This window comes from Lycorma delicatula, chromosome 6 (assembly GCF_047948215.1).
Source record: "Lycorma delicatula isolate Av1 chromosome 6, ASM4794821v1, whole genome shotgun sequence".
Taxonomy (NCBI): Eukaryota; Metazoa; Arthropoda; class Insecta; order Hemiptera; family Fulgoridae; genus Lycorma; species Lycorma delicatula.
The window spans coordinates 95,147,910-95,170,578 of NC_134460.1; the positions used below are offsets into that span (position 1 = coordinate 95,147,910).

Genomic DNA, 22,669 nt, shown 5'->3' on the forward strand with positions numbered 1-22,669 from the left:
ATCTAATTCTCAGTCAGAATTCCTTATAAATGTAATTTACATAACTTTTAAATCTTTTTGATCTATAGAGTTATAAGCTGCGAAATATAGAATGATAATAGGTAATAAATTATCATTTTTTATTATTTGTTCACATAAAAGACTGGAATAATAAAAATATGGAAACAACTTAAATGAATTAATTTTTTTTCAACAGTACTGTATTATCCAAACATCGTGAGGGCAACTCTATTCCTTAAACTAGGTGAAATGAAGTGTGAATATAAAAGCAGTGTTGCTATTTTGTTTTTCATTTATCTCACGTATTGGTAATAGGATTCCAGAACTTTTTTCGTACGTAAAATTTAGAATAAAATTTTTATACCGTTAAATTACGATTTATATTTATTTTAAGATATTATAAGAAATTGATATTTACTGGAAAAATTTACCTATTTATAGTACAATGACAACACAATGCAAGATTTAATATCATGCTTGACCGGGATTCGAACCCGGAACCCTCAGATGAAAGGCCGAGACTTAGATATAGTATCGAAACGAGTAGGTTTTTTTAATAAAACCATCTTGAAAGAATTACAAAAAATAAAAAATTTTTTGTAATTTTTTGTTTGTATTATCAAACAGGAGGATTAGTTTATAATATTTTCATATGCAGTACATTAGTTTACTATCTCAAATTTAGACGGATTATCTTTATTATTACTATCAATAAATATTATTATTGTTTTGTTATGAATTGAAGGTTTTCGTTGGCATCGGTAGGTTTTTGTAAAATGAAATCGTTCTTTTTTAGGGGTTGTAAAGGAGTCTTCGCCTTACAGATACCGTTTATGTTAATGCTTTGATTGAGGAATATTCTCTTTAGATAACTTATGCGATCTATTTTGTTAAATATTTTCATCTCGTTGCGTCAGATGGTTATGGTTATCATCGATATTTGAATGATCTAGTTTACTCTTAGAATATTTTGAATATTGTTTTTTATTATTGTAAAATTATTTGATCGATACGTTACGTTACGATTTCTCAGTGATAAAATATCTTTCGATGTTCGACCCTTGTTGTCTCATCTGGATTTTTTAATGCCCAGAATAGCATGAATCATGTTCTTTTAACTTTCTTTCGATTATTTTTTCCTTCATTACATTGCCAATACATGATATATATGATTGAACTCTATCAATCTCTCTCTGTGACTGATTCTTAGATAAACAATAAGTATTAATTTTAGAGTTATGAATTTCTAATTTAGAATCATTAAATTTATCAATATGAATTAGTGTATTGTGTTTCTTAGCACAAATCTTACATCGATTTTTTGAATAACATTGATTAGTAGAACCTTTACGCAGACAATTAGAATTATTATTATTTTCCAAAACGGCTTTACGATCATCAATGGACAAATTTAGAAAATTCCTTACGTTGACATAAGTAATGATTTGAATTACAGAGTGAACATTAGTTAAAATTACATTTTGTATAAAAACCGACATTTTTTCTTTTTTATTGTTTGTTATGATTTAAAGTATAGCATTTGGTAAAATTTTTAGTTATATTATTGTAGCGATTTACTTTGACAGTATTTCCTGTATTCAGTTGCGTATTTGAAATGACTATGTTAACATGAGAAGCAAACATGAGAAATTCTATGATGGATTGATGCTAGACTGAGATTTGGTAGGTATGCTCTTGAAGCCTCTGAAAAGGCGGAGAGAGAATATAAGAGGCCCAGGGCAACAGAGAAGGAGGCTACTCACCGGAGTGGCATACGCCACCTTATTGTATGGTGCTGAAATTTGGCTGGATGTTATTAAGTATAGGAAATACAAGGGCATATTGGAGGCTCTCTATAGGAAGTGTTGTCTCAGGATTGTGACAGCCTACAGGACTGTCTCCTTGGAGGCCGTGGAGGTCATTTTCGAGTTGCTTTCGATTGACTTCGTGATTATGCATAGGAAGAGGATGCGCAAATACGGGGCTATGACCTCAGTTGAAAAGAAAGAATTGAGTGCGACAATTACTGAGGAAATATTAAGGAATTGGCAGGAGAGATAGGACTGCTGTACGAAGGATCGATAGACCTACAGGCTGATGTTGGGAGATGATCGGGCAGAATCCTTGGTTGGTTAGATTTTAATCTTACTCAGCTGCTGGCGGGCCTTGGGGGATTTAGGGCGTATCTCTACTCTATAGGTTGGGTTGGACCACTCATATAGCTGCCCTGCTTGTGGGGTTGAAGAGACGCCTTTTCATGTATTTTTTCGCTGTTCCAGATTTGTGGTAGAGCGTGAGGAGATCGTGGATGGTATTGGCAGAGAGGAATTGTTTGAACCTGAGGATCTCCAGGAAATTATGTTAACCAGTGAGAATTACTGGGCAGCTATTGCCCGATATGCTAAAGCAGTTATGGAGAAATTACGTTCTGCCGAAGAAAGCCGCAGGTTAAATAGCAGCCCTGGGGTTCCGGGGAGTGTCTAGAGGGCCCCCGATCTTGTGGGGGTCGGCTGGGTGCAATCAAGCCGCGGTCACTCCACCGGCTGGGGTCCCGGGGACTTCCCCAACTTCTGAGCTAAAGGTGATGGCATGTAAGTATGCGTATGGTAAGTATGAATGTTGCGAGAGTTGGTGTGCGTGTGTCTGTGCGCGGTTGGTGTATACGTGTTTGTTTGGTTCAATTGTGTTTGTTGTTGTTTTGTACTGGTTTTTTACTTGTGTGTGGATTGTTTTTGTGTGGGTATGTGCCTTACTATTTGCTTTGTTGTCTGAATTTACGTGTACGCTTATCCACCCTTCTGAATTAATATTCCCAGGAGGGGTGGGTTGCCGGGGGTGGAGGTTTAGTCGGTAGTGCGCAGAAATACATACGCCCTTTTTACTATCTTGCGGAACCTATTAGCGAGTCCGACACTGCTTCAGCGCCCGTAAATGGGGTTCCTCCACCACATGAACAAGATGGTTGTCCATAAATCTAATACAGTGCGATTTTTGAATCAGTATAGAGATGTATTTCGTAACCTTTAATGCATTGGTTGTTTTTAGTAAAAAAACGGGTGAGTGATAAATAGCCACAGAACTCAAACCTGGGTAGTGTGTTATTTGTTCGAAAAGGGCAAGCTTCGATTTAGAACACAATAAATTAGATGTGTTTATATGATTGGCGAATGTGGTTTATATGTAACTGCAGCAACCATAACCCTTTATGGAAGTATCAGAAAATCCATGAATCTGAATTGACTTGATTTCAGTATTAATATTAGATTTTATAGATCGATTTATCGTGATTACTCAATAAGGTGTACCTGATCGTATAACTTGAGCCATTGTGTTAGTATCGTATTGGGTAGTGTGTCGTCCCAACATATTTGAAGTTGCAATAGTACTTGTATAAAATATTTATAAGGAAATAGAATAGGACCAATAAGACTTAAAGAATCGAATTTCCTTGCTATAATAACTAGCATGCTTCTCTTATGGCAATAATTAGAACTATTAGAATGAATGGTTTGAAAATGTAATGTATCTGTGGAATTATTCCATTGAATTCCTAAAGTACGCGAACTCTTGTTAATTTGTAGGAATGGAAGAATCATGATGAAGGGAGGAGATAAAATGATTATTTGAAAACCATTTATGTAATGGAAAACAATAACGTTTTAGTAAAGTGGAAATATCAATTTTTAATCGAATAGCTTCGTTTAGATTGTCTGAACCTGTAATAAGGTCATCGACGTAAAAATAATATCAAATAGCATTACATACTAATGGTAAATCACGTTCATTTTCATTAAATATTTGAATTAAGTATTTAGTGGTTAAATATGATAGGGAAGCGGTTCCGTATGTAACTGTTTGTAATGCGTAATGTTTTATTTCCTGATCTGTTGACTCGCGCCTTAATATGCGTTGTAAGTTCGAATAGCTAGGATTGATTAAAACCTGACGATTCGTATTTGGGGTCTTTTATTTTATTCCCTCCCCCACTTTTTTTTATACAATTCACTCATATTTGCATGAAATTGAATTATCAATGTCAATTTCGTTGGAGAAACGCGTTTTTAAGTAGACATCAACTTTCGATCAGAAAAACTGGTACTTTTCTGTTTCTCCCCCCCAAAAGTTTTGTAAGTTTTTCACCTGGAAATAACTCAAAGTAGCAGTAAATATTGATAATAATAATAATAATAATAATAAAAATAACAATAATACTAATAATAACCAGGTTGGAGAAATAACCCAATAATCCGATATAAACATTTATAGTACCATTTTTATAAGAATTTATTCGTTTTATAAATATAATCTTACCAAATTACCTATGCTTGCTTCGCTCGCTAACCTTGATTAATTAATAGTAATGTTTTGATTATTTAAATAATTAATTGCAATAGTTACTGAAAGACCCAACACAAAATATAAACATTCTTTCGAAGTGGTGGTGGGAGGGAGAATAACAGAAAATACCCATATTTGTTATATCTGAAATGATGACATAATTATGGATTCTAAATCTAAGTAATCTAGAAAATAGATCTTGCTGAATCACAAATCCAACTAACAAAGTACCATTAAGGGATAAACCGTTGGTGGTTTTTGCTGATTCATCGAAGACAACTCGTAATTTAATCGTCAGACTTGACGGTTAAAATACTGAATGGATCAAATTTATCAATGAATGTGCTAATCCTTGCTATGGAGGCCTTTATCGACTCTTTTTGCTTATTCGTAATATTAATAATGTAAATTATTGATCGTAAAATTAAATACAAAATAAAGTGAAATGATATTACTTAGGAATTTTCATTCATTATTTTTCTGTACGTATGTTCGTAGATCCTCTATCATAATAATAGTTTAAATATTAAATCCAGTAGCAAATTGAATATCGACTACCGGAGGACCAAAAATGTTGAAATGTTTTGAATGAGATTCTTGTACTGACAGCCAATACAACTCGGTATCTATTACAAGGATCTCATTCAAATATTTCAACATTGTTGATCCTCCGGCCGTGGATATTCAATTTTCTACTCTTCATATTTAAAAGGATTTATATTTACTATTATTATGATAGGGTATACATGGACATTTAGATATCAGAAAACGGATAAGAATTCGCAACAATGGATATCTTCACATCACTAAATAATATCGTTTCAGCATATTTTATAGACTCTGGTGTCACTGATTCATTTTCACTACTTAAATGAAAACTCATGAATATTATGTTTGATGCATAATATATTTCATATCACATTGTTCCGCGTAAAGGGAATATGAAAAATACATGTGTACTTTACATGTTATTAAAATGTAATGAACAATAGAAAGTAATGAACGTAATTTAAAACTATCAGTTGGTGATGGGCCAACTGAATTACATCCTTTATTTAGTTCACATAAAAAATTAAAAAATAAGAAAAAGAAAGAGAAACGAGATGACATGCTTAATTACAAAGATGAAAGAGACATGAAATTGCACACTGCTAAAAACTTGAATTTACAACCTTCCACACTTAAAGGTATTCATTTTATTTCTGCCCCCGTAGATTATTTACTTGTTTGTAATTCTTTGTGTTACAAAAAAATGTGGTAACGAATTAAAATATATACAAATTGAAGTTTTATTATACATTACTTTTTTTGTTAGAATTTCGCCTGAGTTTCCATTCCAGATTATAAATAAGAACTGATATCGAAAAAAATACTGGATGATTCAGCACTATATAATTCATTATTGTCATTTTTTAGTCGTATTTTTATTGGATACATTTAATATGATTCCATAATTAATCATCAAAGTATATCGCTTCCTTTGGTGAACATGTTTTCCCTTCCCTCAAAATAATAAGAAAATATTTATAACTATCATTATATTTTCTAATAACTAATTAAATTTATGTTATACTGATAATTAAAAATGAATTTAACACATTTTATTGTCAATTCATTTCACGTAACAAAATATTTGTAATTCGTTTGCACTGAAAGTAATAATCCATCTTATAAACACATAATATTATGACGTTATTTATTAAGAAATATTTTGCCTATCTATTAATATATTTGTTAAGTATTTAAGTTACTGATGAACTATAACAATATTGATTTAATATTTAATGAATTTTATTATTAAAAACGATTACAGTCGTCACGTTTTCACGTTGTAATGAGAAATTTAAACAAGAACGAAAGTATTACGTAGCGTGACATTAAAAATATTTCACCTCCCACGAATATCAAGATACTAGAACCTATTTTATTGCAAGTAATGGATTGTTTTTATGTACTATCACTAAAATAGTTATTATTATTATTAGTATTTAATTAAATTTTTACTTCTTTATTAGAAGGTTTTTAATGGTTATTACAAAATCTATATTTTGTTGTGCGTTGTTTAGTAAAAAAAAATAAATAATTTTAGTTTTGTCGGATATTTTATAAACCGTAAAATAGAGCACTCTGTACGTTCGTAACTGATTAATTATATATTTATTTATATACTTACTAAAGCCTAACTTTATTCATTTATTTTTAATTTAATGATAACTTTTCATTAAATTTTATTCTATAATAATTAATATAGAATTAAAGTAATAGTAATATAATAACTAAGGCCTCTTTTATAAATAAATAAGCTAAACTATCCTGCGCTCTTCCTAGTTCCAGATTTTGTTTTAATTATATGAAAAATTAGGCTCAACCGAAATTATTTTGTACGAAAACTATTTCAAATGCATTTCTTGCCCCCACTTAGATCTTCTACTCGTCCACAAAGTAAATAACAAAAAATATCTTCATAAAAGTAGCTTCACATAAGTGGGAAAAGAACTTAAAAAATAAAAATTTCCGTGAAGAATATCTAGTACTATTGTCTTATTTATTTTAATTATATGGGATTTATTACTAAAATAAATCCACAGCTAGCAAATCACGAAAATTAAATTTTTATCAATTTAGGGTTATGACTATACGAAAGTGGAATCTTCATTTCCTGAGACAAATAAAAATAAAATTTCGCGGAAAAATTGTTTCAAATTCTATTTTTCCGTTGAAATGACTTGTTAAAATGTAACCTCCTGAATATTTAAATTTAAAAAAAATTACTTGAAAGGAATTTTCATCTAATTTTAACTTTCTATAAATTTAATGTAAATAAATTCCTACTAGTAAATATTTTAGCTGATGATAAAGTACGAATTGATAATTGAGTCGTGTAAATGTCAATCCGTTAAAAATACTCGTTGCTTTTCTGCTAGTTTTATTAAAACAATTTCGTGGGTAAAGGGGAAATAAATTCAAAAAGATCAGCAAAAATTAAAATAAGGTCATTATGATGAAAATCTTTTTTCTGATTTATATAAAAAGAAAACATAAAAATAAAGTGGATTTTTAACAAGGTACTGGTTAAATTTATTAATATTCGTTACGAAAAAATACGATACACCTGGATTAAACTACAAAATTTTCTTTTAAATCATTAGTACATCAAGAAAAATTTTCTCAATATTTATAAATGAAACGCTAAGATAAAATCAAATTTATTTTCAAGATTAGTAAATCATTCTTTTTTTTTACAAAAAAGATATTTAGGAGCAAGTATGTATGACTTTATCTGAATGAAAATCTATGGACAATTCCAACTTCAATGCAAAAAATTAAAACAAAACTCATTCTATCAAACTTAAAACTTTCATTTTCCTACTACATGAGGTTTCTTTTATATTTCATTATAAGAAATTTTTTTCTCATACAATTCTATGTCTAAACATATGTATGTTGAGCTAATGTTTTTTGTAAACAATTTATATACTAGATTTCAACGAAAGAGATGTGATAAACAAAATGTGTTGCAACTTATTTTTAAATAGTATTCCTAATAGTGTTTCGTGTCGTACTGAATTCACCCTGTACAATTCGTTAAAGGATAAAAAAACATGTATTAAAATGGGATCCCGATATAGGTAAAATCGAATCGACCAACTAACCCAAATCGTTGCTTGATTTATTTTCAACCGAAAACACGCGAGACTTTGACCGTACTTGATCGATCCGCCAAAATAGATTTCAGAGTAAGTTACATTCTGATTTGGAAATAATTGAGCTGCTTGAACATGTAAAGTTTTATATTATTTTATGACTTTAGAATTCTTGTACATATTTCATATTTTCATTTAGTAATGTAATTTATAAATGGGTGAAAAGATGAGATTCAAATCATTCTAACATATGGCATCTGCTCTGAGCTGACACCGGTTTTGTCACCTTTGCTAATTTCAGATTGCATCAAAGTTCGTGAATACTTCTTTGTAAAAAAATAACATAAACTTATTTTGAAAATAAATTCGTAGACAAATTTCTGTTTTTATAAAGTGTGGTTGTATGCGTGAACAGTGTTCACTATAAATATAAAATAATTCATGAAAAATACTTGGACGGGATGTGTTATATATATATATATATACGTGTGTGTGTGTGTGTGTGTGTGTGTGTGAGGCTCAAAAATCTCCAAACTGCTATTGCATCAGTTTCATTGAAATTTAGATATACAAATTAAAATTTGATGAAAATTTGTTGAGTCGTTCGTGGTCAATTAGAATCAGCTAATCTCGGTCAACTATTTTTAGAGTAATTACTGTGGGACATCTTTATTAAGGATTCTTAAACACAATTAATATATCCAAAATCATTCTTATTTATTTAACAATATTTAAATTATTCTTATTTCTACTTTTATTCTAATTTTGCTACGTTGGCAAATAACTTTGCCAAAGTAGCACAGGTAGTTGTTCAAGAGTCTGTGATAATATTTGAATAAACGCAAAACACGCGATCTTAACTACTAACCCACACCTGCAGCCATCATATTCAAATGCTCGTGTCAGTACACACATAAAATGGTTAAGGAGTTATTGTCAGTAAAGCTTGCTAAATTCTAAATGTCTACTATAAATATAAATGAATTTGAAGGTACGGAAGGTGTCGAAAAACCTTATTTTAAAGATTATAGAGGTAGCGTCGCCGCCACTCTGTCAAGTTGTTATACTTGCCAGATGGGGTACTAGCGACACCCCTCGATTTAATTTTTTACTTCGTTGTACAAAGTAAGGGAAGTATTGTGATCGCAGAAAATTTCGGTTTTCAGATTTCAACGGAAATATCAATTTTACCACCCCTGAATCCATTTTGACTAGTTTCAGCATGACGTTTGTTCATACGTACGTATTAACGTACAATTTTGATTTTTTACGGTTTAACGTAAATTCTTGATTTAGGACTGTTGTAAAAACTAGTTTCGCACCTCCCATTTTGATTGCAATGGACTGAACCAAACGATTCCAATTAGAATTGATTGGTTTGAACCAAACGTGTCCAAAAAGCCCAAAATTAAAAGAAATTGGATTTTGGACTTTTTCTTAACTGCAGTAATAAGCCGTCATTGAGAGATTTTCAACGATATATCACAGGTGGTACTTATTTTCATTGGTTCCAGAATTATACCCAAATAAAATTTTAATTAATGAAATATTTGGATCTTTGAAGGGGAAGACACATCAGTTCGAATCAGACTTCATCTCCTTTTTTCAATTTTTTTAAAAATTTACATGTATTTATTTATTAATAATTATTAACCTCTGATTGTCCCTAAAGTCCTTTCCGAGGTAAAAGAAAAAAAAAATACGCATCTTACATTGTATAAAATTTAAAGTACGACTTATACTATTCTTAATTCAGAAAAACGTTGTTTTAAATAAACATTATTGATTCATAATCCAGTTAATAAAATAACTCTTAAATTTTTAAGATGAAGATAAATTAAGTTATTGTGAGGAAAATGGTTAAAGACTATTATTCTACATAAGTATTTATTTTTAGTTGTGGATATTCAATAAAATTTCATTGCTGTATGCAGTGAAGCATCTCTGTAATCCTGATTATTTTCTTGCTTATAAGTGAAAAATTGTTAAACGATTATACATCTTAACCAAAAATAAATAATAAAAAATATTTATATTTTACCAGCTTAGCACAAATAACGGAGTAAGTTTAATTTGTTGCAAAATGTTTTTCTCTAAGTCAGCCAGGTTTTCTGACCTTTCTTTCTTTTTTTCTGTTTAGCCTCCGTAACCACCGTAAGGTATTACTTCAGAGGATGAGGATGATGTGTATGAATGTAAATGAAGTGTAATCTTGAACAGTGTCAGGTCGACAGTTGGGGAGATGCGTGGTTAATTGAAACCCAACCATCAAAGAATATCGATATCCACGATCTAGTATTCAAATACTAGATCTCAGGTATTCTGACCAGAGATGTTTTTTACAAACTCTTAATTAACAATTTCAATATTTTACGGGAGTATATGTTAATCAAGTTAGTTGATAAAATACAAAATTTAATGGAAAAAAATTAAAACCAATAGAGAAGATATAGATTATAGTTTTACAAAACTTTTCAAGTTTTATGAACCGAAACTCTTGTTTTTAAGGAGAATTAATCTGGTTATAGAAAGAAGATTAGAAGTAAAAAATTATAAAGATTCAAAGATCTCCAGTCAGATGATTTATGATAAATAAAAACAACTTTAAATTATTTGTTAATCATCACGAACTGAGACATCAATCAAGTTCTGAAAACTACCTCCTTTTTAAAAATTGTGTAACCAAATTTCCTAATAATCATGAAGTAACTGTATCAAAATAATGTGGAATAATTTTAAGAGAACTAAAAAAACAACAAAAAAGTACCCTAAAGATTGAAAAAATTATTTCAAAATCTTTTTTTAAATTTTCGATTTTTTGAAGCTGGTAAAACAAACTAAAAACAACATATTAAACTTTTATTTGGCACAAATTCAAAAAAATCTAAATTATTATTTTTAAAGTATTTTTTTGTTATTTATAATTTATATTTTATAAATTTTATTTTTTTCTGAATTTTTAAAATTTGAATTGCTCTAAAAACGTTGTCTATAAAAATAAGCCGTTTACGAGAAAAACTAAGTATAAAAACCTGTGATTTATTATTAATAAGAAAAAGAATACAGAATAACGAAATTAAAAGACTACTCCTGAGCATTTGCTAAAAGCTTGTTCTTTTAACTTTAAGTTTTTAAAAGTAATTTTCTTAGGATTTCATCTGAAATTACTTGAAACATCACAATCATAATCCGGTGTATACCACTATGTTTTCAGTAATTCAAACGTAATGACAACTTTAAAAAAGTAATGAAAAAAAAAATAATAATTCGTTAGTGTAAAAATGGTGTAATTTTTCGTTTTAAAAATCATTCATGAAGATATCTGGAAAACTTACACCACAGTAACTTTCTCTAATAAATTTAAAAAAAAGGTTCATTTTGATGAATAAGGGTTATAAATACATAAAAAATATATACGAAACGAAATGATAGCACTCTGTAAAATTTGTTAATAATAGGTGTTAGTTGTTAAAGATCGTAAAATTAAAGTATTATGTGACTTGTAATTTTGAAAATTTATTGCTAAAGAAAAGTTGAAAATGTTTGGTTAAAAATTATTTATTTGGCAGTTTATGTTAAAGTACAAGTAAAAGTAGAATCTTGTTTAGTTACAAAAAAAAAATATATATATATATAATGTGGGCGCCACATGACTTCCGAGTACGCCTATTAAATATACACATATATACACATAATAAATATACATATAATATATATATACACATAATATAATATATATATATAAATTAAATATACACATATACACAATTTAAAAAAATGAAAAGTACATAAAATTTTATTTCATTAATAACTTCTGATATTTTTTCGTATTTTTTTTTATTGTTATTATTGAATATTATTTATTGTAATTTTTGTTTTACAATCAGAAGTTAATAATTATTAATAAATCAATAATTTAAATGAAAAAAAAAGCAAAAGAAGTCGGATTCGAACCAATGTGTCTTCCCTTTGTAAGATCCAAATACTTCATTAATTAAAACTTTATTTGGGTATAACTCTGGAACCAATGAAAATAAGTATCACTTATGATATATCGCTGAAAAGCTCTCAATGAGGGTTTTATTACTTCTGTTAAGAAAATGTCCAAAATCCAATTTTGCTTAATTTTTGGACACTTTTTGTCCAGTCGATTGTTATCAATAGGGGAGGGGTGCACAGCTAGATTTTACAACAGTCCGAAATCCAAAATTTCAACATCCTACAGCTAATCGTTTTTGAGTTATGCGAGATACATACGCAGGTACGTACAGACGTCACGCCGAAACTTGTCAAAATGGATCAGGGATGGTCTAATGGACATTTCCGTTGAAATTTGAAAACCGAATTTTTTCGCGATCACATTACTTCCTTTACTTTGTATAAAAAAGTAAAAAAAAAAATTACTTATCAAAAGATGTATCTTTTGATTAATTAACTATTTAAAAAGTTATTAATAAGATGTGAAAATAAAAAACATAGAATTTATCTAATATATATTGGTAAAGATATTCTACTTTACAAAAAGTAAAACATAAATTAGAAACACCTTAAATTAAATATTTTAATTTGTAAATGCAAATAAAATTAAAATTAGAAACTTTCTAATTAAAAATTAGGTTTTAATTTTTTTTTTAAATATTGTAGTTTTAAAAATGTTATTTTAGCGTCTATTTGTGATTAAATTCTTTTTCATATGTTTTGAATGTGATTATAATTTTTTAAATATGATTTATTTAAAAATATTAACCTAATATGTCAGGAAAAGATTTCTTGATAAAGAGGTCATCGCCTCGTTCAGTATGTTCTTAAATAGAATTACTTCCTTATTTAATTCCTGCTATCTGATGAAAATAAAACCTATGGAAAAAATTCATGCACTATTAAAAAAAAAAAAAAAAAGATTCAAACAATTTTGTCGTGAAAATATCCCTTAAATTTTATTATGATAAATTTTAGTTACGTTATAGAGAAAACAACATGTAACTTGTTAATAACCAGGTGTTTATCGAATTTTACCTATTATTAATCGAAAAAATCCGTTTACGCTAATGAATAAGTTTGTTTATTTGTGTTTGTGAAATAAATTACCTTTCGTTACATATATGATTTTAATTAGGTTATTAGGAAAAAATAAATCAATATGTTATATAGCGCACCTTCCGTGCTATTTACTTTATATAAATTATTACTTTTTTCTTTTTTTTTAACGCATAAGAGATCAAGTTTGATAAAAATGGGTGGTTTGTATGATGGAATGAAAAATGTTGTATCGATAAATAACTCACGAGTTGAACCTAACCGAACTGAACCGACTCCGTTCAACTGCCTTCCAAATATATTATTACATTAGCTCGTTTCTACTTACTTACTATACAACTCTAGCTGGCACTGGTACAGTGTGCTGTCTAGCAAGCTAATAAATCCTGGTCTCACAACAAAACGTCATCTTACTACTCTCTCAACGCACACCTTAAAAAAATGTATAAGCGCAGTAGATACGCGCATACACACGCACTTTATACTTATACTCGCGTTAGTATAAATAAGTAGGTGCACGCAAACATATATACCGAGCTTGTTTTTTTTTTTGTTATTGTACAGTACAAACCTATGTAAGAATGAAGTATGTAAGCTCAGATGTTTTGATTTACATTAGAATTTTGTAGAAAAAACACACGCAACAAATTTTGTGAAAGTTAATTTTTATTATCATAAAAAGGAAGAAATATGTACTTTATTCTATTTCTGAAGGTGCATTAGTTTTCATAAAATATTATTTAATTCAATGAAATAAATGCAAGTACAGTACGTGCAGTACAAGTTTTTTTTAATATTATTCATACAAGTTTACAACAATGATTAAGTATTATTATTTTATTACAATTAGTGACTGAGAAGTTTTTGTACAAAATTCAAGACTTCGTCTATCAATAAATTAACCGTTTTCAAATGGTGAATACATAATTTACATAATTGTAATATGTATTGTGTTCGTGGGAAATTCTTTTACAAAAATCTGATGTGGACACCACATTACTTCCTTGTATGCCTATTACATATACGCATTTTTTTTTAAAATGAAAAGTACATAAAATTTTAATTCATTAACTTCTGATTTTTTTATTTATTCTTATTATTGAATTATTATCTATTGGAAAACGTTTGTACAATCAGTTTTTAAAATTTCATTTGACTATAACTCTGGTACCAATGAAAATAAGTACCACTTATGATATATCGTTGAAAAGTTAAAAATCCAAATTTTTGGGGATTTTGAGCTTTTTGAACACTTTTGGTTCAGTCGATTGCAATCAAAAGGGGACTGAAACCCCCTTTTGATTACAAAAATTTTAGAACTGAAAGGGGACTGTAAACAGTCCTCTTCAGGACTGATTAACAGTCCTAAATCCAAAGCTTCAACATCCTACGGCTAATCGTTTTTGAGTTACGCGAGATCCATACGTTCGTATAGACGTCACGCCGAAGCTAATCAAAATGGATTCAGAGATGTTCAAAATGGACATTTCCATTGAAATTTGAAAACCGACATTTTTTTATGATCACAATAGTTCCTTTACTTCGTACAAGAAAGTAAAAAATAAAAAAAATAACAAATAATAAATATAAATAGATTAATTTAGAGAACATAAACTGCGACTTTGTGCATAAAAGTCCCAACCCATGCGAAGGTGAAAAAGGAATAAATTGATCAGTATGACGGAGATAATAATGTATTCCTTTTCAATTTGTAATTATACTTTCTTTCTTAACTTCTCTTTATTTGTAGATATCAGCAACCATCTTCTGATTATTTGATAATTTTTTTTTTAATTTTTATTTACAGTCGGTTACGTTTTTTTAGGAACCTTAAGTAATTACAGTATCGTTTATAATGTCAGAATGACATATCGAATATAGTGACCAGAAACATTAGTTTTGTATGTATTAATGCATAAATACTGTATGTACATTGTTTATAATGACATCGGTTGAAGTGACATATCGGTTTATGGCTTATTTTTCCTACTGCAATGTAACATTTTATCGTTTATATTGACAGACAGAAGTGACTCATCAGTAACGTAGTATATTTAAATTGCAGCTACAGAAATATTTTTACGATTCCTTTTTTCTTACATGTGTACTGTCGTTCTTTTTTTAACTAATTCGTGTACCAGATTATTGTAAACTGAAGCAATCACATTCAGTTGTTTTTAGTCTTTTATTGTGAGCGTATCATATCGTGCGGGTACAGTATTTTATTTTGCGTATCCCGTGTAATCTATTCAATAATGATTTAATTATGACTTCGCAAAAAACATTAACGATAGAGGAATTTGTATATATTATTGCGTAGTTTTATTTTTCTTTATAATATTTTTGCGGAAATAAATTATTATTATTATTATTATTACAGAATTATAATACCCGTGTAGATAGCATATTAAAGTAGTACCAATAAGCTACCTAAACATCGGTTATAGTGACTATCAATTATAATGACCTAAAATTGTCCGTCCCTTGGAGGTCACTATAAACGATATTTGCTGAATATCATACATATTCGCAATAAAAAGAGATCACCATTGAAATTCCTCAAAAATTACATACTAGTGTTATACAGAATACACTGGGGGGTAGAACGTAGAACGTACACGAGACAGTTTTGAAGAACTGTATTATCGGTAGTAAAGTAGAAAATAAAAACAATAACAAGAATCATAAAAGTAGCAGATTGATAAAACACTTAGAAAAGAAAAAGTAAATCAAAAAGAAAAAAAAAGAGAAATGAAAGTGTAACAGAAACAGAGGGAAAGGAAATGAAGGATCGATTAATAAACAACACTCAACGGGTGTAACTACGCTATAAATAAGGTAGAACGTGTACGCTTAAGTCTTCTTCTAACATTTTGCCATTGTCTAGGAGGTTTACGACCAAGTGGTTAACGTGGTCATTTAGCCTAAGTTTTTATTTCAAACTGAAACATCATATTTCTTTCTTGACGTACACAAACCAAATTATTCGTGGATTTTACTGTTTTTTGTAAACCACGGCGCCTCAGCTATACACCTCACTAGTTTGTTCTGAAACCATTGAATGATTTCAACATTCTGCCGTGCTGCACAGTTGGACGCCATATGTCCACACTGGTTTTTAAATTGCTGAGTATAAAAGTAGCTTATTAGACAAAGATAACTCAGACCTCCTACCCAGCAACCAGTACGATCCATGTTAATTTACTATCTCTACTTCCTCATATGAACCTTCCATGTCAAACGAAGATCCAGGTAGTACCTTATATTTTCAGTATGCGGTATTAAAATGCCATCAAGCTGAACCCGTTGGCAGTCACCTCTTCTCATTGTAATGTCATGTAGCTTGATTGGCTTGATTAATTCTCTTATCTTCCATGTACCCAGCTACCAACTTGTTACATTTTCAAACTGATGCCAATTTAGGTAAATTTATAACAAAGAAAATAAGTTAAAATGCTGTACGAGTTAAATCTTTTATTCTTTTAAAATTTTAAATCTCTTTTACAGAGTTTTTAATTAAAAATTTAAGAGCAACATAGTTTTTGAAGATGTAATTAAATTTTTTATCGTTCTTATCCTCTTTAAATTCTAATTTTTTCCGTTTAAGAGTATTTAAATTACGCATTCTTAGATGCGTAATTAAATATTATATTTATTATACGATATTGTCAAATTATTTATTACACATTGTTTTTATCGATAGTATTTTGATACCTGAGCTTAGATATCATCTAATTAGTTTCCTGTAATGCATAGTTCTAAAAAAATAACTTTAAGGCATAAGAGTAAACTGAAATAGCATTTTCGAACTATCGGATTTATTAAACATAACTTTTCCTTACTATTTGTTTGTAATTTAATCAGCTATTTTCTTTATATAATATTTAGAAAAAAAATCTCTTCATTACAAATTCTTTGTGTAGGGAACATATGATGTTTAAGATTTGTAGATAACAATAAAGTGCACACTGTAAATCAAATGAATAGTACTATTATTAGAGAACTAGATCACTATTTATTTTATATAACATTATCTATAACGTTAATGTTTATGTTTTTCTCTAAATAAAAATATCTATGTGGACACTACATGACTTCCTTGGATGCCTGTCAAATTACATACAAACATTTTTTTTTTACAATCAGAGGTTAAGAATTATTAATAAATCAGTATATTGAAATTAAAAAAAAAAGTTAACAAAAATAAGGAAATGAAGTCTCTATACGATCCAAATATTTCATTAATTAAAATTTTATTTGGCTATAACTCTGGAACCAGTGAAAATAAATACCACTTATGAGATATCGTTGAAAAGCTTTCACTGAGGGCTGATTACTGCAGTTAAGAAAAAGTCAAAAATCCAAATTTTGTGGATTTAGGGATTTTTTGGACACTTTGGTCCAGTTGATTGCAATTAATCAAAAGGGGAGGTGCACAACAAGATGTTACAACAGTCATAAATCCAAAATTTCAACATTCTACGGCTAATCGTTTTTGAATCATGCGAGTTACATACGTACGAACAGACGTCACGCCGAAACTAGTCAAAATGGATTCAGGGATGGTCAAAATGGATATTTCCGTTGAAATCTGAAAACCGTAATTTTTCGTGATCATAATAATACTTCCTTTACTTCGTACAAAGAAGTAAAAAGGTTAGACCTATTCCGGTTCAAATTGTACAAAACTTTAAATGTTTTTCATGATTTAGGTTTTAGGTTACAAACTATTTTTTATTAGATTGTTTTAGTTTCGAAGTAAAACAAGAAAAATCAAAAACTCTTTACTAAAAAAAAAACCCTTAATAATTTTGATTGTTAAAAATCATAATCGCTTGGTCTAAAATTATTATATTCATAGATAAGAAATAAATTAAAAAAAGAAGACAAATATCCATCACTTAAGAAACATTAAAATAATTATTTCTAACGTTGTTTTTGATATAAAAGGAAAAATTGTAAACAGCTGCTGTCGTTTGATAAAATCTCAATCAAATGCCTAAATTTAGCTTAAAAAACTTAATTTGTGAAACCTTCATTTTAAATTGTCCATTAAGACAGTATGCACCCCTCTTAAGTAATTGGGATAAGATAAAATTTATCTCAAAAACCTTTAGATACTATGTACCGTAAATAAACATTCACTATCTTCAAAATTTAAGGGAATGGATAACAGTTTAATGTTCTTATCATAGCAAACTTCCAAAAACGCTTTTTAATTTTAAAACTGAAAAGGTTGATAAATATAAAGTTTTAGCATCATTGTTGATAAAGTAATTTCAAACTATCTAATCCTTATTCATGATGTAGATTTATTTAAATTTTTTTTTTTAATAAACTAACTAGTTTCCAGACATTTTCAACTAGTTTATCTAGACTTTAACTAGTTCCAGATATTTTTACCTATTACTTTTTCCAAGGACGGATAAAATTTCCAAGTCGGTGACGTTAGAGTCTTGACTAAAATTTTTTTGTCTTCCCGCTATACGGAAAATGACCAACAATTTTTGTTTGTTTTATAAACTATCATTAAAAGCTGCTATCACGTTATGTAGAATATTTTGTTTTGTGTTTCAAATCACATGAGTATTTACAATCAGTTTCTTAGGTAGAAACCATAAGAACATTTCATTATAAGAAGCACGTGTAAACGAATTTCCTTGAAACACCTTATTTAAATAATTCTAAAAACATCAATAAATAAATCAAAGAGTACTATTTCGGAATTCCCTCCCTCCCAAAATCTTTCTAGTTTCTTTGAACAATATATGATAAATCGTACGTATATAAACATAACGTAACCAAACATATCCTATGCTCGCTTCATAAGCTAACCGCGTCTAATTAACGTTAAATTTACTAATTATATACAATAATGATGCAATCTTTAAAGATGGCTAGTAGAGTTTGTTGGATTCTTATTTATGTGAATTTCTATGGCGTCACCGACATACTTCAACATATTAGTGAGTTTCATCGTGTAATATAAATAATTATTGCTCTGGTAAAATATGTATTGTATTGTTTTTATAGAAGTAATTGTAATTGTGATTTATTGTAAATGTTATATATAAAAATATATGATAAGAATGTTTAATTACACTCTCGTTTCGACAAAATGATTTTATCTAATCATTAAAATACATGCATTTTTAATGAATTATGATATTGCACACTATTACAAGTATATATTGTTAAAAAAATAGAAAAATGTTGGGATGGAAATTCCGAATTAATGCCAATCAAAGTTAGCGAATGCAATGATAAAGTAACTAGAGCTAGGTATCCATAAAATGTCCAATAATTCGAATAACACCATAAGGTAAAAAGTTAACATGAGAACAAATGACACCAGAAAAATAAAAATTCACATAAAAAGTCAGATAATGCACAACTCAAAAATAGAAGCCTCTTCCTGATTATCATTAGGCTTCTAGATCTTGTATATATATATATATAGCTTTATTTTATATTTGGTTGCCAATCGATTGACTTCTTCCCGAACATACGGTAACCCTAAGTACTCGTGGATTTCAGAAATCACCAGCGAATAAATTCTTCGAGATGCTGGTATTTGCCATATCCCAAAGTTGAATTCATTATGTCCAAATTGGTTTTATGATCATTTTGTAAAATAGTAGCGTGTTAGATACGAACAATTCCTATTTTCTGCCTAATTATCAGTACAGATCCTTCAATTTGACATCTACCAGCTTCCTTTTTTCCTTAATATGGATCTTCCATGTTATACGACGATTTATGTGAACACTTAAATACTGTACACTCTCAGCTCGCGGGATGTAACCTCCATTTAATGGATTCCTGGGCAGTCATCCTTTTTCATCGAGAAAGTCATGAGTAAGAATCGAATTCATTTGACTCACCTGTATTTTCCACTTCCTCAACTACCGCTGTGGTTTTTAAACGGTTGAAAGTCCAACTGCATGTGCCTAGAAAACATATTGGCCTTCTCACTGTCACTTCTAGCTCTTGATCCGTCTGATTTCTTAAGTAGAGATAATTGAGGCAATGGTCGTTAAAATTTTCTCGCAGTCTTCCACAAAGATAGTCGCTCCTGTTTGAGGGTGAAAAATCACTGAGCTGATTTTTAAATGTCTCTTCTTGAAAGATTTTAGCAACCGTTTTAACCTCCAAGCAGCCCTGTTTAAAGTCGTTCTATCCTCTGGTTTTCTGCAATCTATTCCTGAGATATCTTGAAATTAGATCCATTACCTCCCGTGGGTAGTCCGCTACCTTGCCTCTCATGCTTGTTTCCAGGCGTTGAACGACAGGCTACCTCTTGCAATACCGAGATCAGGTGGTCGGTCACATAGACTATATCAGCCAAACATTTCAAATCAATGGCTATGACCTGTTCATCCTTGATCCAGCTCCTATAACACTCTTAATTTATCCTGTTATTATGTGGAATCGGTGGTTTCTTATACCTACCACCGTGATTCTGGTGAGTAGGATCGGCGAATCAGACTTTGAATCGTTGTTAACCCCTACAGAAATGTATAAAGACGGCATACCGAAAGTCACATAAAAGTCTAACAGGCCCGGTAACTTTTTCAGATACGATATGTCGATTGTAATCGGAAATCTTATACTGCTACATGTCCATAATGCAACCCTTAACCTACCTCGGGTTGTTTAAGTCGGGATCCCCAATGAACATGTTTAGCATTCTAGTCCTCACCCGCAATGAAACGCAGACTCAGCGTTTCAAAAAACTGAGAATAATTCACATGAGATCGAATGCCTAAGAGGATAGTAGTAGTTTGAGAAACCCGAGCCGGTCTAAAATTTCAATCGGTCGCTTGGATATGATTACTGATGAAAGTCTGTAACTGATGATGTCTTATCGTACTCCTTATAAGCAGCGCAGTGCTTCTACTGCACTACACTCTGGACCAAAGGGTCCAGAAGGTAGTCTCAAAAGGTGAAATGAGTTTTGCAGAGTAGAACAATATCTAACAATTCTGTGAAGATGAACGTCTCTAATTCTTGTTCGGTGGCAGCAAGACCATTAATGTTTCAGTTAATTATTCTAAGAAATCTAGCCATTAATAAATTTTGACTATCATCTTGCTGAGTAAGTCTATCAGGCTTCCAATTTGTTGTACTAAAAACCCTATTTTTGAGGTCAATTCTGAATTCAGTCATCGGGATAATCACAGCCATTCCGTCCCACAACTGCGGTATAAGATCCAAGATTATTATCTAATTAGGTGCTTACATCCGGAGATTTTCTCGGCCTAAAGAAGAGAAATTGGCGTTGCTCACATTAAATGAAGTCGAATGTTTTTCCGTAGAATCGTACGGACTAGTATTTCCCTTAGAGCCTAGCACTTTCGGTATTTGTTTTCTGTCCAGAGTTTCTTATCGTAAGTAAGGGTTACCCGTTGTTGTTTGATCAGTTCCTTTAATAATTGTTATTAAATTGAAAAAAAGTTTTTTTTCATATATAAACTTATAGTCTTTTACAAGAATCAACAGACTGAGTGATCTTAATCAATTGTTAAAGGTTTGTGCTTTTTTCTAATTTGTTTCAATAATCATTTAGCATAACTCTTATTATATGTTTTAATATCTTTAAATTTATAAAATGAACATGAATCAAACACAAAGTAAAACTTTCCATTAAAAATTTATCGATTAATTTGTCTCTAATTTATTTTTTTTCAGTGGCCCTTTAAAAATAATTTAAAATTCTCATCGGCCAAAGATTTACTTCTTTATTATTTAAAAAAAAAAAAATGGATTAAAAATCCTGCACCTAATTTATTTATCATAATTCTAACATATATAATATTATAAAGTAACGAACTCTATTTAAATTTATATCAGGTTATGAAAAATATACATTATATTTTTAACTGAAAGAGCTACTAAGCAATTTTTTTTATATTAATGTTTTATTATGTATAGATTTCATGTTTTTTTTTATTTTAATATAAAATTTGTACTTTATCTATCTGTTTCTTTTTACAAAATTAAAAAAAATACAGTTTGTTAAATAAAGATAAAATATTCAAGTCAAATTTAAAACGTTTAAAAAACACAAAAAACAGTAGCTTAAATACTACTCATAAAAAGGAATGTTAATAAAACACAAGTGACGTGCTGAAAACATTAATTTTATGAAAGAGGTTGTTTAAAAAAAAATATATATATTCTGCACCTGTTTTTTTTACATATAAAGAAACAAAAACAGAATGTACTTAATAGATAAATTTTAAAAGGATCGTGACAAAAGTTATGTATTAGAAAAAAAACTGGTTTTTTGTATAAGTAACAAGAACTGTTCCTGGTATAAGCTCTTTTGTATTATCCATTACTGTCTTTCTTTTAATTCAAAACGAGCCTCTAATTTTCATCCTGTCTGTAGGTTGATGAAGATTCGAAAATAAATTTAGTCGCTTCTGTTTTAGGGGCTTCTATATGTTAAAATATCAGATATATTTATGTATGTAATTATGACATATTAAGTATAAATTTTTGAAAAAAATGATGCTAAAAATCATTTACTTTTTAATTTATTGTGCTTAATTTGGCTGAAAACTGAAATTACATTATATAGAAAAAAGGTTCTTGTTCATTATGATCTTAATGACTGGATCTTCAGCAATTTTCATAACTCTAAG

General features: G+C 29.4%; 1 protein-coding gene across 2 annotated transcripts in view; it reads left to right on the plus strand.

The window, feature by feature from the left end:
• Positions 1 to 22,669, plus strand: part of LOC142326829 (uncharacterized) — a 70,414-nt gene that overhangs the window by 40,561 nt on the left and 7,184 nt on the right. The window contains exon 3 of one of the 2 annotated variants that reach the window (XM_075369553.1): positions 2,280 to 2,591. In XM_075369553.1, coding sequence (XP_075225668.1) covers positions 2,280 to 2,484 — 205 coding nt within the window. In that variant the 3' untranslated portion in view covers positions 2,485 to 2,591. The remainder of the gene's footprint in view (positions 1 to 2,279; positions 2,592 to 22,669) is intronic. The other variant, XM_075369554.1, reaches the window with a different exon arrangement.